At 43.9% G+C, this 19,885-nt stretch overlaps 1 protein-coding gene across 3 annotated transcripts in view; it reads left to right on the top strand.

Annotated features, from left to right (window-relative positions):
• The window catches only part of SLC75A1 (solute carrier family 75 member 1), a 30,037-nt gene that overhangs the window by 7,586 nt on the left and 2,566 nt on the right, over positions 1-19,885 (top strand). For 2 of the 3 annotated variants that reach the window (XM_087737666.1, XM_087737667.1), the window contains exons 4-11: positions 4,244-4,347; positions 5,320-5,478; positions 7,293-7,481; positions 11,867-11,975; positions 13,008-13,119; positions 14,539-14,647; positions 16,780-16,870; positions 18,616-18,663. In XM_087737666.1, the coding sequence (XP_087593792.1) occupies positions 4,244-4,347; positions 5,320-5,478; positions 7,293-7,481; positions 11,867-11,975; positions 13,008-13,119; positions 14,539-14,647; positions 16,780-16,870; positions 18,616-18,663 (921 nt within the window). The remainder of the gene's footprint in view (positions 1-4,243; positions 4,348-5,319; positions 5,479-7,292; positions 7,482-11,866; positions 11,976-13,007; positions 13,120-14,538; positions 14,648-16,779; positions 16,871-18,615; positions 18,664-19,885) is intronic. The other variant, XM_087737665.1, reaches the window with a different exon arrangement.

Raw genomic sequence — 19,885 nt, 5'->3', positions numbered from 1 at the left:
GAGCCGGCCCCAGCAGCAAAAGCACCAACAGCACCTGGGCTGTATGAACAGAAGCAGAGCCAGTAGATTGAGGGAAGCAATTGTCCCCCTCTACTCAGCACTTTTTAGACCACATCTAGAGCATTGCATCCAGTTTTGGCCCCCCAGAAGACCTTCATAAACTGCAACGAGTTCAGCAGAGGGCCAGGAAGACAGAGGGTCTGGGGAGCCTGGGCTTGTTCAGCCTGGAGCTATTAGCACCCTTCCAGTACTTATGGGGAGGTTATCGAGAAGACAGTGAGGCATTTCGTTGTGGTACGTGGTGGGAGAAGGAGAGGCAACAGGCATAGGGAGAAGGAAGGGAGGTTCAGACTGGAAATAAGGAATAACTTTTTCACAATGAGGATGGCCAGTGGAACAGGTTGCCCAGAGACGTTTTGTAGTCTCCACCTTCAGAGGCTGTCAAACCCTGACTGGTTGAAACCCTGAGCAATCTGGTCTGACCTCGTAGGTGACCCTGTGAGCTAGCGGTTGGAGGAGATGACTTCCAGAGGTCCCTTTTAACCTGAATTGTCCTATGATCTTGCCCAATTTGTTCTACAGATTGCTACAGAAATACAGGCCTGTTGTTCCTTATTGTCAGACTGCCAGCTGGGGGTCAGGACCCTGCTGTGCTAGACCCTGCACAGTCACAGAAATTACTCTCCCTTCACAACTGAGCCACACGTGATTGGAGATCAATCAGTAAGCAACACTGGCATTAGAAGCTTGTGAGTTCAACTCTCACCTCCCTGCTGGGCAGCTATAGTGCAACGCTGCTTCTAAATCTCATTAGTCCTATTAAAAGCAGGAGAGCTGCTGACTTGCAGGGTCCAGAAGCATTTGCTGTCACTAGGACACTGGTGTGGGTGAGCTCCAGTGGGAGTGGTGCAGGAAATCCAGCAGCATATATGTCATGTTACGCATCGGAGGCTCTTTTGGCTCCTTGTGATCTAGGGAGTTGTGAGGAAACTGGTATTTCAGAGTATGAAGATGTGAGGGTGTCTGGGTTAATTTTAATTGGAAATGTCTAGACCCTCTCCTTATAGTGAGCTGAGGCCTCCCGCAAGATAAGCAAAAGGCTTTTAAACTGAAAAAAAAAAAGCAAACTTTATTAGAATATAAGTGTAAATGTATTGTTACTATTTAAAGTAGGGTTTTTTTTTAGTTTAACAGACATTAGAAAGCTTATAAACAATTTTCCTCTTTCCCACAGTGTCCTTGCAGGCATGTTTTTGTTTCTGTGCTCACTTTCAGTCAGATTACTGGCTCTGAATGGTAGGAAACAGTTTTCTTTAATCCCTCAGAAACTGCTTTTTGTCTCCTCTAAGGCCTGACTGCATGCCGCCTCCTTGTTCCTTCTCTCCATCTCAGACTCTGTTTAAACAAGGGGCTGGGAGCTCACAGTCATGTCTAACTTGTTGCCTTTCCTTTTACCTGCTGTGTCTTGTACTCCTGGGAGTGCTGTATGCCTTGACTTGGCTCAGTTGCTTTTGAGGGGAAGGAGAAATCTCCCTGCTTCTTCCAGAGGAGTCCAACTGACTCTTTTGCCCTTTGAAGAAAATAGATCATCTAACTGTGAACATGCAAATAAAATGGACGCTGTTTATCTCAGAAAGGAAGCTGGTATCCCTTGCTGTTTTCTCTCTAGGAGAAAAGTATTGAGGGAAAAGTATTTAGAAGCAGTATTGAGTAGTGATGGGAATGTTCGCGAATTACCTGGCAGCCACAGGCAGTGAGGGTGCAGACAAGGTGGCTGAATTAACCTGATATCTGTCACATTTGACTCCATCTCTTCTGCAGTCTTTGATGACAGCTTTTCTTAATGAGCCATCTAATTTGCTAAACCAGCAGAAAACTTTTTTTTTTTTCCCCTTTTTTTTCTGGATTAGTTTTCTGCCAGATTGAGTTGAATTAGCTGGAGAGTTGACCAAGGCTGCAGAAGCAGGGGAAGATGGACAAGCGGTCTTACTTGTAGTCAGTTCCTGTCTCAGTCGCTCTTGTCTCACTGCACCTTAAATGGTTATAGTGGAAAGGTTCATTATACTTGTGATGTTAAGCAGAGGACACTGCAGTTTTCCTGCGGCCTGCATTCCTTTATTGCCTTCATCTGCAACAAGGAGCATAGGATTGGAAAGATACTTGCAAGATCATCTTGTTGCTTCTCCCAGTGCAGGATATATTCTGCTCTCTTTCATCTTTGCTTAGACTGCAGCCTCCTCAGGGCAGAAACCTTCCCTGCCCTTGCCAAGGCCCTGAGGGCACCAATACCTAGTTGTGGTGACCAGCCTTCACCCACGTGCTTTCTGCCCAGTGATTCAGGAGCTGTATTTCAGCTTGGTCCTGGGCCTTGCCTGAGCTATATCGTAGGTATAGCCTTGTCTCTAGGGCTGTCTCTGGCCCTGTCTCTTGGGTGGATCTTGGACCTACATTGCAGGTGTCTTATCTTCTGAGTGGACCTACATTGTAGTCTTGTTTCCACTCTTTTCTTTGACCCTGTCTCCTGGACTCCCTGGATGGACCTGATGTATAACCTTTGCCTTGTCTGGGACTGTCAATGAACCCTGCTAGCGGCACTCTGCTCTTCCTGACCCATCCGGATCGTGTGGGACTGCACCCTGGTTGGTGAGGACACTACCAGTGTTGTGGTCACCCTCAGCTCCTGGCGTATTCCCCTGTGTGGAACAGCCCCACTTTTGCTACTCCCTGGCTATGAAGTGTTTGGCATGTCTGGGTGTTTTTACAGTGCTAGAAATACAGGGAGGAAAACTTGTCTCTCATTACACTGCCAGTGTACCAGTCTATAAGATTGTGGCCAGCAGGTTGAGGGAGGTGATTCTGCCCCTCTACTCTGCTCTGGTGAGACCCCACCTGCAGTACTGCATCCAGCTCTGGAGCCCTCAGCACAGGAAGGACGTGGACCTGTTGGAATGTATCCAGAGGAGGGACACAAAAATGATCAGAGGGCTGGAACACCTCTGCTGTGAGGAAAGGCTGAGAGTTGGGGTTGTTCAGCCTGGAGAAGAGAAGGCTCTGGGGAGACCTTATTGCGGCCTTTCAATACTTAAAGGGGGCCTATAAGAAAGATGGGGACAGACTTACTGGGGCCTGTTGCAACAGGACAAGGGGTAATGGTTTTAAATTAAAAGAGGGTAGGTTTAGACTAGATATAAGGAAGACATTTTTTACAGTGAGGGTGGTGAAACACTGGCACAGGTTGCCCAGAGAGGCGGTAGATGCCCCATCCCTGGAAACACTTGAGGTCAGGTTGGACGGGGCTCTGAGCAACCTGATGTAGTTGAAGATGTCCCTGCCCATTGCAGGGGGGTGGGACTAGATGACCTTTAAAGGTCTCTTCCAACCCAAACTATGATTCTATGATTCTATATTTTTTTTGGTACAGTTTTTGGGGCTTTTGAGCTATCATAAGCAGCTGTTCTCCCCAAGGTGTTCAGTATCAATACTTTGCCTCCCTCAAAGTTGATGGGAGCAGAACTTCTGGTCTCTCTCTCCTCTGCCTTTTAAAGCTTTGATAGCTGAATGATCTGAGACGTATAACCCCGTTTTTCCTTTAGAGAAAAACTGTGACAGCAAGGCATTTTTTGCCTGCTTGTTGAGAGTGTAGTGCAAATTAATAAGTGTGTGAAGCTAGAAATGGCAAGAGAAAAGAGGAATTAAAGATCACAGAAGCTGGAGGCAGATTTCAAAAGGCTCTTGGAGTCTGTTGGAATCACTCCTACCTCTTAGGGTGCCTCACTAACAGCAGTGCTTATGTCCTTCTTTACATGATAAGAAGGAAAGAAAAGCTAATTAAATGTGACAGAATCAGGTTCAAACAATCAAAAAAGTCTTAAAAGAACTGTGACTATTAAAGCTGCGTTATCTCTGCTTTAATAACAGAAAATTTATGTCGTCAGTTGGGGAAGCATTGGAGAGTCGGCATTCCATTATAACCAGTGAGTTTCATAGCCCTTCTCACCAGTGAAATAACCAGTGAGTCATCCAGTTTATGCCTGTTACTCTGGTCTGTCTGGATTTGCCGCCTCAGTCGGTGTTTTGAGGGTGGCTTAGTTTCAGAGACAAAGCTGTTCTTTATAGCTGTTGTTTTACATCTAATTGCGTACTTTTAAAGGGCACAACAGAGTGATAGGTCTGGAACAGGTTGGCTGTCTTTGTATTTAAGATGAAGGTAGCAAGTCTAATGATATATATTTATTTTTTTTAGGTCTGATTGGCTCAATCTTTTCCATCCTGCAGTTTTTCTCCTCTCCTCTCACTGGTGCTGTGTCGGACCGCTTGGGCAGAAGACCTGTCATCTTGATGACAGTGGTATGTGTCGCATGCTTGTTTTAGTCATGCCATCTCAATACGCAGCTGGTCTTGTGGTTAGCACAAAGGATTGGGAAATTGAATGTTCTAGGTTCGATGGCTGTTGGCTGCTTCTTGCCAACAAGGAGCACTTGGCCACACTTCCAAATGCAAGTTCTTAAGCTGAGCTTCCCAGATCCAGAATTGTACATAGGAGGCACCAAAACACCTATCTGTTGCTGGGATTTTCCAAAACCCCTTTCCCCCGTGTATGGGAGTATGACTTCAGATGCTTTGCTTACAAATGTTACCCTTAATCCCTGTATATGTTAGTTCCCCAAGTGACTCATGAGGACTGATCACTTCATGGCCTATTTCACAGAGCCTGGGGATTGTTGGTTAGGAAGTGCTATGTAGCAGTGTAAGATCTATTTCTTATGAATGTGAACATTCTCCAAAACATTTTCTCTGTTGCTGGTATGGGGTTCTATACAGAAGCAGTGCAGAGCAAGTGCGTACATACATGGAGGAACTTGGCAGCAAATGATATACAAATTCCCCTATCCTGTAGGCTTGTGGAGAGTGAATTAAATAAACACGTGTGCATATGATTGATTATTAAATTTAAGGGCTAGAACTGTGAATTCTTCTTATTTTGCAATCAGAATTCTCTTGAAGTTGGAAGAAAGTGAAGTGGGATGTACAAAAGTGGGTTTGTGTCTAGGACTGATTTAGCTCACTCTGAAGTTTCTTTGCTCTTCTACTTTTATTAGTAATCTCACATTTATATGAAGTTTGTGTGGATTTGTTTCTAATTCTTTTATATCACCATCCAGGATATAGTGCAGTATCAGTATATCCAGGCATTTCTTTTACATGGGTTTTGGAGCAGCTGTTGAAAACAAACAAACAAACAAACATGTAGCTGGGAAATATGCAGAAATTATATCAACTTTGCTCAGCTTTATAAAGAACCCTTTCTTGCTTCTGCAGATGGGTTTGATAACATCATACGCACTATGGGCTGCCTCTAGGACTTTCGGCATTTTTCTTCTCTTCAGGATCGTAGGTGGAATAAGCAAAGGGAATGTCAGCCTCTCCACAGCTATAATTGCTGACTTGCACTCTCCAAAAGCACGGAGCAAGGGCATGGTGAGTTACACGTGGGGTATATGCTTGTGTTTGCTGGGTAACTTTTCATTGATTTCAGATGGTCAGAATGTCTTCCTCAGGTGTGTATTCATTGATCAAGTGAAAACATGACTTTATATACTACCTTGCTTCTGAAAAGATGCCAGATCATTTTGCTGGTGAGCTCTCAGACTTTACTTGTCAATGATTTTTACCTGCAAGTGAAATGCAGATGACCCAGAAGTGGAAAAACTACCTGTATAAGTGTTGTAACTGTTACTCCTGCTGATAACTGTAATCCTCGTTATGATAGCTGAGAAATCAGAAGGTCTTATGGCCCAATTTTGGGAGCTGGAAGCCAGTTATAGGGCAACCCATTTTTCTCACCTTTCCAAACTGCGGAAGCACAGCAGTACTGCACAGCACAGTGTGCCTCCTGGCTGCCTTGGATGCTGTACTGGCTTCAGGATCTGAGCTCAGCAGGTAAAGGATGTGGCATTTGGCTGACTGATCAGCAACTACTATGAACAGCTGTCCTGTCCTCTTCCAGAAGGCAGTGGACCAGACGGAAACACCCTGCAGGCTGAACTTTGCCTGTGAATTACCAGTTAGATCTTTTATCTTATAAAAACCTTTGGGGACTGAAGTTCTCTTAACAGATTGTTATAAGCCACTGTGTGGGACAGCTGCTTCTTGGGAGGGGAAAGCTTTCGATTTCACAGTGATAGCTAATGAACTTTCCAAGCAATTTATTATAGTTCTGGTGAACCAAAGTATATTTTTATTTATGGAGAGGTATAGCCATACAGCACTAATAAATAAATCGGGTCAGGGCCTATTTTTAGGGCCTGAGAGCAAGTCACTTAGTACAGCATGGCTCACATCCATATGGCTATACTCTCTTCTTTTTCAGAGCAGAGCAGGCATGTTCATTCTGGTTTCTGGGAAGAGAATAACATCTGACTGATGCTGTTCCCAAACTGTGATGGGGCATTGCCTGTGAGAGTGCTAGCTGGGCAGGCTGAAACAACACTGGAGACTGGGAGGTGACACCTGAGTGTGCCCTGGCCTTGTTTAGTCTAGTACTACAGGTATAGTTAAGTAGACTCAGGAAAGCAGGAGAATCATGTCCCGGGATGACATGTGTTTGGGTCCTGCATATGCGAGTATACATCTTTGAATGTCTCTTAAAGAAAATGAGCCAGATCCTGCACGGTTGTATTCTTAAGCAATCTCACTGAGGCTGATGACTCAAATCAGTGCTCTTTTAAGCTCCCATCCAGTGTGTACAGATTCTACCTCTTTTCCTATGTGCTGGTTTCTTAGTGAGTTCATAAATCCTCTTTAGTACTTGCACTAAATCCAGGTTGTTCTGGGAAGCCTCTCAGGCTGTTTGCTCTATGAGATATAAATTCCTAAGTACAGAAATTGCCAAAGTGTTTTAGAAGCTAGAGACATCATTATGAATTCCTACCATGGTGCCGTTCTCCCTTCTCCAGTTTTACACTACAAAAGTTTATCCTATGGCTGAGCAGTCCATGAGATGAGAATCATTATTTCCCTTCCCAACTTCCTTTCACTCATAACCATGTTGCAGTTTGTTCCTGCCACTTTCTTGACTAGACAGAAAATAAAATCAGTTATTTGGAAATAACAGTTTTTTCACACTTAATGGTTGTTGCTGTGCACCCCCTACATCCTCAGGGTGGTTACGTTCTGTGTCTGGTTGCATTTCTTTAGGATAAATGCCAGGAAATCCATATTGTTTTAGAACTGAGCTACCTGAACAAACTGGTGTCTAAAACTACATGTCTGTGTTCATTATATCACTGCAGGCAATGATCGGCGTTGCTTTCTCCCTTGGTTTTACCCTGGGTCCCATGATCGGAGCCTACCTAGCCATGGAGACAGAGAAAGGAGAAGTCTTCTATCTTCGTTCGGCATTGTTAGCACTCACGTTTGCTGTGGCTGATTTAATTTTCATCTTCTTCCTACTTCCGGAGACACTTCCCAAAGAAAAACGGGTAAATGGACTATCAATCTGAAGATCGGTATTTCTTGCAAAAACAGGATTTGAGAACGGTTGAAATACTGGCAACAATGAAGAAGGGGCTGAGCCAGTATCTCAGGAATTTAGCTCATTTCTGGGACTGGGATTTAATAATATTATTCAGGCTGGTGTCAAAATGGTTGCATGATGGTCCCATCTCCTAGCCCAGTGTAATATGAGAAATTCTTTATAACTAACATGTCTGCTTAATTGCTAGGTTTTGGTGTGTTAGGTTTATATTTCTCAAAAACTAATGGGAGCCTAGGAGGAAGAGGGTGAATTTTAAACTGTGATCACAGTGACTCCCTGGGGGTGAATTTCAGCTAATCATAAAAGTAAGTGCATCAGAGACTGGATTTTCTTTCATTTAGCCAGTATATGTTAGAAATGTTCTTAACTTTTATCTTGTCTTTGCTCATTTTGAACATTCAAGTAGCAAATGACTCTACAAAATATCTACATGTGCTAAAATTCCATGATTGTTTGGATTTGTGGGGCCAAACATTTATTAACATTATGATTTAATATTGTGTGATCAGACACTGTCCAAGATATATCTGATTAAAAGTCTCTTGGAACAGCCTCCTTTGGTAGTGTAGGAGAGACTGAATTCATCCCTAGGTATCTGGGTGAAACACTCGATTTGAGGCCTTCAGCTGGATTGGATCTTTCCTATCGTCCCTTGTTTCTAAGTAGCACTCAGCTGTTGAAGCGTGCTTGGTTTCTGGATCGCCAAACCCATTTCACACTGCAAATTGTTCAGGAAACTTTTATCTGCAATGCTCCTGCCAGGGCAAAACTTTGGACCTTCCCTGAGTGTTTCCCAGCAGGCTGTCCCCCACGTGAAATCGGTTGCTCACATTATCTTCCCGAGCATTACAGCTATTTTTTTTTTTTTAATAGCTCTTCCATGTGTCATCTGTTCCCCTTTCCTATTTGGCTGTTTCTAAAGATTCCAGATAAAATCCTGTTCTTGGTTAGAGCTGCACGCTCTGGGGTGGTGGCAACATATTGATGTAGGGAAGTGCTGTATAACGAATTTTTATTCTATAAACAATTCCACCTTTGCTGTAGAGGGGTAAATGCCTTCAGGGCCTTTTAGGACTGTATGATGACCGAGTATCTGCCCCCTTCTTTTATTATCCTCTTGAGAGTTCTTCTGATAAGCTAGTCTGTGTTAGCCAACATGACTGAATTTTGATAAGAAAATGAATACTCTGTCCCTACTTATTGGGACTGTGTCTCTGTGCAGCAGTGGGTATTCTGTGAGGTGCCTCTCAGGGTCAGGTCCCAGTCATGCAAAATACACAGGGTGTTTGATTGCTGATGAGATAGTGGTTTGTCTGGCACTGGAGCTTCTTGTGATCGGTATCAGTGCTTTTGTCCCATCTCCTTTCATCCTGCATCTGGGCCATGTGATTTATGTGTTCCAGGGTATTTGTAATTTCACTTATTAGGCTGCTTTGCTCTTTTCTTGAGTAATTCCTCCCACTTTCTGAGTGGGAGGAGAGCAGTTTTCGTGGCCCCGGGATGACAGAGGAAAGGCAGGTATGTTGGCTGCCTTTCTGGAACTTGGCTGGGCTGAGCTGGAGCAGGTGCTCCCAAAGTATAGGAATGGATGCGTTGGAAGGACAAAGCTGTAAAAAGAGGGGAAATGATAACGATAACCGGTAGGAGGATGTGCCAGTGGGATCAGACATCTGTTTCCTTGAAATATGCTATGTTCACATCATATTCTTGTTTCTCTCTCAGTCCTCTTTTCACAGGAGCGAAGATCAAGTATTTCACATTCACTCATGTTGCTATTAACTTGTAGAAAGGGGAAGGTGGAGGAGGACAGGGGGAACAAGGATGAGTTTTCATCCAAGGAGAACAGAATTTTTGCTATCCTTCTTCCCCTTTTTTTACAACTGTTCCACAAGTTTATCAGGTGAAAAGTGACCTGAGAACTGTCCCTTTCACCTGTCAGAGACACTGATCTTATGTGAGGTGGCCAAAACAGCTCCTGCTGTGACCTGCCTGGGAGAAGGGAGGAATAGAAAGGTCTCTAGTGGAATCTGTCCCCTTTAAGGGCTTTTGCGTTAATTTTTAGCGAAGTTAGTCATTGCCGAGGCTGCCTAGCTGGAGGGAGGGTCTTACAGCTTTTTTTCCCTGGTGTCCAGCTAATCATGTAAGGACTGTGTGTAGGGCTATGCAGCATCACTAGCAGACTTATGGAAAAACAAGGGGTTTGCTCTATGCGTACTAAACAGTGTCTGAGTTGAAGGGTAAGGCTGGAGCTTGGAAGGTGCAGGCTGCATTCCTGATTTGGACTGACTCTGTGCCTTCAAGACATGTTATTTAGTCTCTCTAAGTAACATTAGAGGAAAACAGAGTAAACAAAGACACTGTGAAAAATGTTTACCATTCAAGGTGCCTTTTGGTGTGATCATGAAGTAAAATTGAGCACTTTTGGAGTAATAAATCATAAGCACGGAAATTAAATACAAGTTCGATGTTGCAGATTTTGCACCTGCCAAGAATCTAAACTCCATGCAGCTGGTGACACTGCCTGAAATTGCCAGTGTATACTTTGTTATTTGGGGGTGGTGAAACACTTTTGTCACTTTGAGGACCATGGACTTTATCAGTGGATGAAGTCACTTCTAGGCTACTGCTTCTAGGGCAAAGATTTAAATTAAAAGAAATTTACGTGCACACACACACGTATATTAAAACAAAAAATCTGATATTTCATAAAACACTTAAGATTTTAAACATATACATATATAATGTATATCCTCCGGACCAAACTAAAATCAGCCTTGTAGTATAAAGCAGCTTGGCACCCTGTCTGACATGGGTAATAATTCAAAACAGGTACAAACTACAGTTTTGTTATTACTGGCAAACACACTTGAAAAGAATTGCTTGTTACTAGATTCTCTATGCTGTGGTACAAACACCATCATGCCAACAATTGCAGGAACTGAGGATTGCTACAAGCCAGCTTCAGGAAATCCTCTTACAGACCTCTTAAAAGCATGAGGAAACTTCTTCTTGGGAGTGTCTGTTTACTCTCTGCAATACATGCAGTGGAAGGGGAGATAAATATCCCAGTTTGTTCTATGTGGATCAGCAGCTTTATGGCTTTATACAAAACCAGCCTGGTATATTGAACTGGTTGCTGTTCAGAGCTCTGCTGTCAGATACCCAGAAGCTCTGACTATCAAAACAAGACAGGGGTCATGTTAATACCGTATTGAATGTTGATTTGTTTACAGCTTTATTAAATCCAGTCCTTATGTGTCTTCAGGTCATACTCTGAGATTAAGTTCCACTGATAATTTGACCTTTAATCTCTGCCCTCAAGGGGATAATAGCTCCCTCCCTCCCTATCTGGGAAGAGAAGGAAGCTCATCAGATAAAGTCTGTGCAGTGCTTTGAAGATGTGAAATACTAAGTATGATTATTCAGGATTCTCTAGTCTGTCTTATCTCTTCCTGTGACTGTCGTGTAAAGTGACAGTCTAAATTCTCCTACTTTAAAAGGAGTTGTTTTCTTAAGAATTTAGACATTATTTCTTCATTAGTATTTTCTTTAATTTCCTATATCTTAGAATAAAAAATAAAAAAATTAAAAAATTAAATTCCCTATAGATGAAAGAATAGGCGTCTCCTAAGCTCCTGTTGATAAAGAGCAGGGAGAGTGCCACTAGATGCAGAATTCGGTTGAGATGTATGGAGTACAAGGACCAGAAGTGCTACAAAATAAATTTTCCTCTTCAAAAAGCCACACAGTGTGGCTGGGCAGAATGTCTCTAGAAATCTCTCTAAAATTTCTCCAAGGAATCTCTTTAAAATTATACTTTCCTTTTCTTCCCCAGGAGGTGTCACTGGCTGGCTAAAAGAACAACCAGTACCAAAACAGACTGTTGTTTGATGTGCTGCCCATACTGGTCTCAGACCTGTAGCACACAAGCAAATCCCCAGCTTCGCATGAGCTTGCAGGCAGATGTGCCATTATTTTCCCAGTAAATATTCATTGGACATGAGGGATGATGCAAAAAGTGAACCAAATAAAGCCACCTTTAAGACTGTGGAGAATGAGCCTCTTCTGCTTTTTAAGAACCCAGGGAAGAATCTGTCTTCAGTGAAAGCTGCTGTCAGTGCCCTACCTTCTCGTTACAGTGCTGGAGCCAGTTCTGTGATCAGGAAGTCTGGGATGTTATTGGGGGTCACTCAAACACCAGTGACAGTTGCCTTGTTTCATCTCAGATGATTTGTGTAGGTGTAGAAGCACATTTGACTGTTATTGTCAATTCCTTGTGGTAGTTATTACATCAGGTTTTTAAATAAACCTCTCTCTTTCTCTGATCAGGTCTCTTCTGTGACATCTGGATTTCAGGCAGCAGTTGACTTGCTCAGTCCTTTGGCTTTATTTCAGTTCTCTGCAGTCAGCCGAGGAAAGGAATCCCCTTCGAAGGAGAGTAAGTGTTAGCTGGCTTTTTATAGTAGTATTGTATGTCTTTTTGTATGTGGCAGTGGTTTCTAAGTGAAAACTTTACCCAAACCATTTCAGAAGCAGCACTCTGTTCACTCACTTAAAACCCACCTTACTAACTTACGAACAGGGAATTGCAAGTTCCCTTGGATGCTCGTCCTGTTATTCCCAAAAGAAGGTTTTAAAGATTAATGTTTTGGAGATTTCTGGCTTGCTACTTGCTTTTTCTTCAGGCACTGGCTGCAGTACGGGGTAGGCTGCAGTAAGTGAAGTGATTTAAAAAGATAGATGAAGGCATGAGTAAGGGAGATGTGAGTTTGCTTGTCCAAGCTGCAATCCAGGAAACTTCAGACTGGAATTTTATTTCTTAATTCAGGACTCGGAGATGTGGGATTTGAGCTGGCCGTTTCTCTGTATGAAATTATTTAAGCCGTACAAAATGAGTCAGTGTTTGCCAGGTACACCAACTTGCCATTCAGTCCTCCTTGCTGCTGCATCAGGAATAGAGTAGTATTTGCCACTTTGGAGAAAACTTGTTAAACCCTGCGTTGGCAGAAAAACAAGGTAATCTGTCACAGACCATTTTCAGAAAAAGGGATGCTCTGCTTTAGCCAATATCATCCTGAGAGCAGCATCAAGGTATTAGGTGGAATGCAGGTATTGCTTAAAAATAAGGAAGTAAATCCCAGTGTAGGTGGGGGTGTCAGTGTGAGGCAGAGGGGCTGGACTGGGTGAGTGAGACCAGGGTCACCCAGAGAGTGATTAGTGACCCCTAGCCCTTTTGGCTCTCCTCATAGGAAGGGAGGTAGTGGGCAGAAGTCATTTTATGGCATGTCTGGTATGGATATTTAAAGTGAGCATCTGAGGTGAGAACTTTTCCCTGTGCAGTTGATAAATGTTGCTCTACTATTGTTGTTATATTCTAAAGCTATGTTTGAAAAACACCGCTGTATTTCTCTATCTCTTCCCCCTTCCCCCCCACCCTTGGTGTTTTTTTGTTTGCTTTTTGTTTGTTTAGATCTTCAGAATCTCAAAATCTTGGGCCTGGTTTATTTCCTGTACCTCTTCCTGTTTTCCGGCTTGGAGTATACACTGAGCTTTCTCACTCACCAGCGATTCCACTTCAGCAGGTATAGCACACTTAGTAGATAAATGTTGTATATTTTGTCTGGGGTATTTTCCAAAATCTTGATGTAAGGTCTCTTCATTTATTTTCAAGAGAGGCTTTATGAGGTTAGTAAAAATACTCAGAAAGCAACCGCTGCGTTCAGTGATAGTTTGGCTTTGTGGGAAGAATTTAAGAAAATAAAGGCACACCGTTTATCATGAAAGGAAATACTCATTGGATCTACAACTTTTAGTAGAAAAATTAATACACAAGATACTCTAGAGAAAATCAATACACAAGATTAAATTAAAGCGTCTGAAATATGTATAGCTGGGCTGCTTGTATTGATTATAATAAAACCTTTTCTTTTCTAGCCCAGAAGAGTTCTTCAGTGTCAGGACAAACCTTGAAGCTCGAAAAGGCAAAGGATGGAGGGATAGCTATGTGATTATATTTGCTTGTCAGAGTTTTGCATTGCATAGGGTGTACAGTCATTACATCACGGAGTTTAATTTCCTTTAGTCAAACACTAGAGAAGAAAGAGAACAGAATCCACTAACAGCAGCTCAGCTTGAAATACTTTTCCTGCCAGCTCATAGGAAGATTTCCAGCCAGGAACATGGTCTTGCAGCTTGATTCCTTATGTGTGTTCTTCCCTTTGAGTAATTCTCAGGGGTTTGTCTCATCTTTCCCTGTCTGTCTTTCATTACAGTTCGTGGCTCAACTAATACGTGTGTGTCAAGGAAAGGTTTTCTAGTGTATTAAGCTTGCTTCTGCACAGTCCTTTCAGGATAGCCATGTAGGGAGATATACAACTTCATGCCAACAGCACAGGCTGTGTGGCAAACAAGCTTGTTATGGAGGTGAGAGCTTTAGTTGAGAATATCCACGTAGTTTAGTAGGTAAGCGAGGTGAAAGGGAGATTTGAAGAAATATTTAAGGGTGGAGGGAGTGATGTTGCAAGCTTCCCGGTACAATACATGATCACCGCCATGCCAGTGCCCATGTTGTGCCTTGGTGACCTTAATCAAACTCTGCATGAGTGGTGGCAATGGTTGTGAGAAAGCAGAACACTTGTTCCTTGGAAACCAACAACTCCTGTGCATATGGCACAGAATTCCATGGCACAGGGTAATTAATGTGTTGACTCTTTGTGGGCCACCCTAGAATCAACTAAACTGCATCAGAGCGGTCTAGAAATGAGTGCAGCGTTTGGCAGCAGCTGCCCTATCTCTACGTAAGACCTCAGAGGTTTATCTTCTTGCTGTCTGCCTGCCATGGAAACTAATGTCAGCCTATTAAGAACTTTGCACTACTCATGAGAATACGAAAAAGCATTTTCTCTCTGTGGTTCAGGAAAGGGTCTACGCTGAACCTGTGAATCCCAGGGTGGAATGCTCTGTGCGTGACTCCATAATCTGTGTTTTTGCCTCCCTTCTAGCATGCAGCAGGGCAAGATGTTTTTCTTTATTGGAATAACAATGGCTGTGATCCAGGGAGGCTACGCTCGCCGAATCAAGCCGGGAAATGAAATCAGAGCTGTAAAAAGGGTAAAAAAAAGTATTCTTTTTCTTTTCTCCCACAAATCTGATATGTTAATTTTCAATCTAAAGTGCAATGAAAGGTAGTTGGAGGCTATAACCTGTACTCATCAATTCGAAATAAATTTCTGTCTCATTAATCCAGCTAAATGACTTCTCAAGACCCTGGTTGTTGGGCATTTATCAGTCTAACTAAACTTTGGAACATTAGAGCCATTTCTTACCATATCAGCTACGATATTATGGAAACGTTGAGTTCTTCATATATAACTGCAGTAGGGAATGAGAACAGTGTGTCTGTCTGTGCAAGCTAGGTAAAATGTTGTGAAGAGTATGCTTTGTTTCAGTGATTTCTCTTGCAGTGCAGACATTGAAACTACTAAAGCTGCTTCAGAGCTGATCTCTGTTTCTGGCAAATTATTTTCAGGGACATCATCAGTCTGGCCATCTCCATGCTTGACAGGCTTTCCCTAGAGTATATTTCACTGGTGGGTGGGGGGAAATAGATTCTACCTCCAGTCTTCGATTGCTGATCGTCAATATTACATGTAACAATAGCATGTACCAGTTTCAGACAGAAGTTTCACTGGCAAAAGCGTGCATTTCTTTGTTTTGCTTGCCTATTTCTTGATAGAGATGATGATGGTATTCTGCTGGGATGACAGGGACCAGTTCGCTGCAGCTTATACAGCTGTGAGACAAGTAGATATGTTTTGTCATTTGCCTTTGTGCATGGCACTAAACAAAGCAGGTTTCAAGTGTTTCTGAACTTTTGTTGGCTGCTCGGTAATAGGTATGCTTAGACTGTTAAAGCCTCCATCAATTTATTATACTTCCAATGGTGGCAGGGTACAAAAAATTACCAAACTGCACTGCATTCCAGTGAATTGATTCAGCTTTTCTTAAACTTGTTTCTGCTGGTGAAACCATCTCCACCCCGCTCCCTGGCAGGCAGATGTTAATGGCACGTTTGTTGTGTCACACAGGAAGCATTTCCCCGTGAAAGAAAACTCAGGCTGCTGTGCTAATGTGGCTTTATCCTCTGCATCAGCTTCAGCCATGTGCTCTGCCGGCCTGCTGTGTTTGCTGTCACTGCACTGCAGTTTCTGCAAACTGTGGTTTGCCCCACTAATTTTTATACTCCTTCCTCTTCCCTGCACTGAGAAGCATAGTTACCTAGAAATACTCACTTGGTTTTGTTGGTCTGGGCTGGTTGCTTCTCATAAACACCCATGTGCACTGTGCAGAAACCTGCTGGCCCCGGGGCGCTCTTTCTCTGGATGTACGTGGCTTGAGTGGCTTTTGTGGGAGGTCCTCCTTTGGCTGAAGTTATTCTGGTAATGTGTTTGTGAATCTGGATCATACGGCAAATGTGGCCTCTCAGCACTGTGATTACAATAGCTCATTTATAACGGAATCTGCAAAATGAGACATTGGGTGGGAGTGAATACCCTCTTCTGTGAACTGCGCAGCAGATCTTAACTAACCTGTCTTTTCTGTGAAAGCTCTGTGAGGGAGAGATGACAGGGGAACTGAAGTCCAAGCTCTTGGAGGAGATGAAGAATGTTTTTTCTTTTTGGGTTTGAATTTCAAATGCCATTCTCCCCCAGATTTTTTCTTCTTGGCTCCAGAAGTGTGGACTCTGAAGGCTCAAAAGGGTTTGATGTAGCCCTTAAAATCAGTCCATACTGCTGAGAACAAGCAGAGGAGTTGTAGTCCTCTTGCACACAAGCTTTCTGATCTCCCATGCCAGCTCAGGAGATAAAGAATTAAACCTAGATTTCTGTCCAGTTTAACACAGAACAAGAGAAAATAACACCAAAACCCAATAGATAGAGAACTGCAAAAATCCATTTTTCCTCAGCTGTGGGAAGTGGGTGGGGGGATACCTACAGCCTATGTTGCAGGTGACTCCAGCCCGCATGTGGTCTGCAATCATGGGATAGCGAGAGAGAACAGAAAAGTAAATGGTGCTGACGTGTGGCCATCCAGGTGAATTTGAAATGTCTACTTGGGAAGAAAGGGCTTTCTGCTTCTAACTTCATGTAGTGCCATCAGTGGAAGAGAACCGGCAGGACACCTAGAGTTCGGCTTTAACAAGCAGGGCTTAAATGTAACCGTGTGACTCATTCATTTTGCAGGCTATTATGTTGCTGATTCCAGCTTTCTTGTTAATTGGATGGGCTGCAAATGTCACCATGCTGAGTGTTGGACTGTTGCTGTACTCCTTCGGTGAGCTATTCAAAATGCACTGAAAGCTAAGCACAAATAACTTTTCTTCATGTATTTATTCACCCCGTTAAAAAAGATGCACTTCTAATTTCAAACTATGAGTAACAGAAAGTTGATGTTTCTGTTTTTAAAATATGGAAGAAATAGTGTCTGTTTCTTTTCTGATGCTGTTTGTATCACAGGAAGTTGCCAGGGTGATATTTGGAAGCATCCCCAGTGCTCCTGTTGTCCTGTCTCACTGGGGAGCTCCTGAGGGTGTTTTTTTTCCCCCCTCTCATCAGAACTAGAAGCAAAATATTCACTAAATAGCTCAGCTCAGGCAAAGAAGGGAGACAGCATGTCTTTGCATTTCTGTGGTGGCTGCATTATTTCTTAGGCAACAGGCTGACGAGCCGTGCATGTTCAGGCGGAGCGAGAGTGAGGGTAAACCAGCGTTGCCCTGAACGTTGTGGCATGGGGCTGCGCCGGCTGGACACCGCGCTGCTCTCGCGTTCCGAGCTGCTGGCTCGGGGAGGGAGCAAAACTCCGCCTATGGTTCTCGATCAGTGCAGGTGGTTTTCAAAGATGTTTGGGTGTTTACATAAATAATATTCTGCCAATTTAAGCTGTTATTCAGGGAAAAAATTATGAATGAAGTTGGATTCATTTACTGAAGTGCCTGTCTGAAAAGAGATTTCAGATATTCCCAAAGCTGCTAACTATATTTAAGAAGCTTCAAATATGACCAATTACGAAAGTAGAAGACTTCTCTTTCGCATGATACAGCTTGATTTAAGCGTAAACTGCAAACTACAAAATGCATCTATTTAGTAGCTTGCTTGTCTAAGGACAGCTGTGTGTTTGACAAGTTTCAAAATCTACATCGTATCTATAGATTAGCTTGCTTTTGAAAGCCCGCTCGGTGAGGAGGGGCGAGAGGAGGTGTTCATTTTGTCTAACTGTGCTTCTAAGTTAGGAGCCTCGTGTTCCTGGGCTCCATACCTGGGCAGAAGACCCCATCTCTTCCCCAGTCAAGCCAGCTAGAAATGCCTCTGGAGGGGCCTCTTTTCCCCCTCTCCTCCTCCCTCTGCCCCAGGAGTTAGGGCGCCAGCAGTTAAGGCAACGTCTACTGCTCCTGCTCTCCAGTTGTCCTTTCCTTCCCAGAAAAGATTCTGCTTTGTATGCTTAAATTCCTTCTTGGCAGAAAAGGCCCCTATTTCAGTAAGAGGGCAGTGATTGCTGAACAGCTCTTGGCTTTCGTGTCCAAAAATTTTGTAACCTCTTCTTCTTGGACTTGACTTATTTCCCAAGACAGAACGTAGCTGCCTCTTTCATCCATGAGTAGAGTAAAGCTGTATGCATGGGGACAGTGTGATTCCATGTACAGCCCCCTCATTGTCCGTTTGAAATATGGGCGATTCCCTTTCCCTGCTCCACCTGACAAGACCACAGGGATCTGGAAAACTACCAGTGAGCTGATGTGACCTCTCCGCCCCTTTCCCGGGGGCTCACGGAATGAGAGACGCTAATGTGAAACATCTGCTCGGAGCACTCGTGGCTCTGGGCTTTTCGTGCAGGTTGGCTTTGAGGGGGTGTTTTCGTTATTGAACTGGATTAAACCTGATGATTCGTTGTTGGTGCAGTGCCCCAGAGCTCAGCATATTTCTCTGCGGTAGTAAGGAGTTTGGGCCTCTTGTTTTTCACTATTGCTCTTGTAACTGTTTTGAGCTCTCCGCTGCTCATTGACGTTTTGTGGATTTTTCCAGCTGCGGCCATCGTTATCCCGTGTCTGTCAGCAGTGGTGTCAGGCTATGGTGAGTTTCTTTCCGGCTTTGAGCGGCAGCCCTTGGCCACATAACTGACCTTTGCAGAGGCTTGGCTCAAATACAGAATTGACCTCAAGTTTAGCGATGCATCAACAGGAATGCTCGTGGCGTAGGTCCACCTCGGCTCTGAATGCTGGCCCGGTGACTCTGCCTGCTGCTTGGCTTTATAAAAGGCCTCTTTCCCCCCAAATGCACTAACAAGGAGAGCAGAAATGCTAAGTGTTACAGCGACCTGCTCCTCCGTGTTGTACCTATGTCACCCTGAAGCGATAACCAGCCCTGCAGGAGCGAGGCTAAAGCCTAGCAAACCGCCCTCCCCGTCACGTGCGTGCTGCCCTTTCTCAGCACGGCCAGCGATCCAGGGCTGCAGGTACCCTCTGGCCGCACCGTGCCTTGCTGGGGGGAGGCAAACCAGCTGTGTTACCAGCTTCAGCCCCTTCCCTGCAGAGAAGGGAAGCCAAGGGGGCTGCTGGGGGTAGGAAAACAAGACCCTGGCCCTGGGAAATGCAGAAACATCCCGCAAGGGAGCACAGGAACACCCAAAACTGACTTGTACCTGTTTCTGAAAACGGTCAGTGCTCCACGATGGATCGTTTCAGAGCTAACAAACAGCAACGATCTGTTCAGCGCAACCAACAGAATCATGCTTAATTTTGTACTGTGTAACGCAGCTTGTCCCAACGCAATGGGGAAACTGCAGCAACCTTATTTCTGATTACGATTAAAAAGGTGGGGGCCAGTGGGCAAAGGCCACAAGCAGCCCTGAGCAGGGAACGGGCTGGCTTCTCTGAAAGAGACACCAGCCATTGCTGCCAGCAGTAACATCATTTCTTCCCGATTCCTTAGAAAAGAGCTTCTGAAGAACCTTCTGAAACCCTCCAGGGTTGTGGCGCTGGTTGCTACGTAACCTTGCAAAGCAGTTGTAGCTGTGTTGCCATCTGTGGATGACACAGTTCTTTCTTTAGCTCTGGTTCAGTTGGTTGCCAGCACTACAGTGCTCGCGGAGGTGAAAAAGTAAGGCAGCTTTGCTCATTAATGTCACTTTTATGTTGCTCTTATTTAACTTGCACCCATGTGTCTGTATTTATTATACACCTCTGCCTCCCCAGCAAATCCTGTGTACGATGTAAAGATTTTTTTTGTTGGGTTTTTTTGGGGTGGTGGGGAGAGCGCGCTACAAGCTGTCCGTGCACAAGCACTCTTGTCAAGC

The sequence above is a fragment of the Nipponia nippon genome, unplaced genomic scaffold (genome assembly GCF_047370975.1).
Source record: "Nipponia nippon isolate SJK-2023a ecotype South Korea unplaced genomic scaffold, ASM4737097v1 scaffold_6, whole genome shotgun sequence".
Classification (NCBI taxonomy): Eukaryota; Metazoa; Chordata; class Aves; order Pelecaniformes; family Threskiornithidae; genus Nipponia; species Nipponia nippon.
This window is presented reverse-complemented; position numbering and strand designations above follow the sequence as displayed.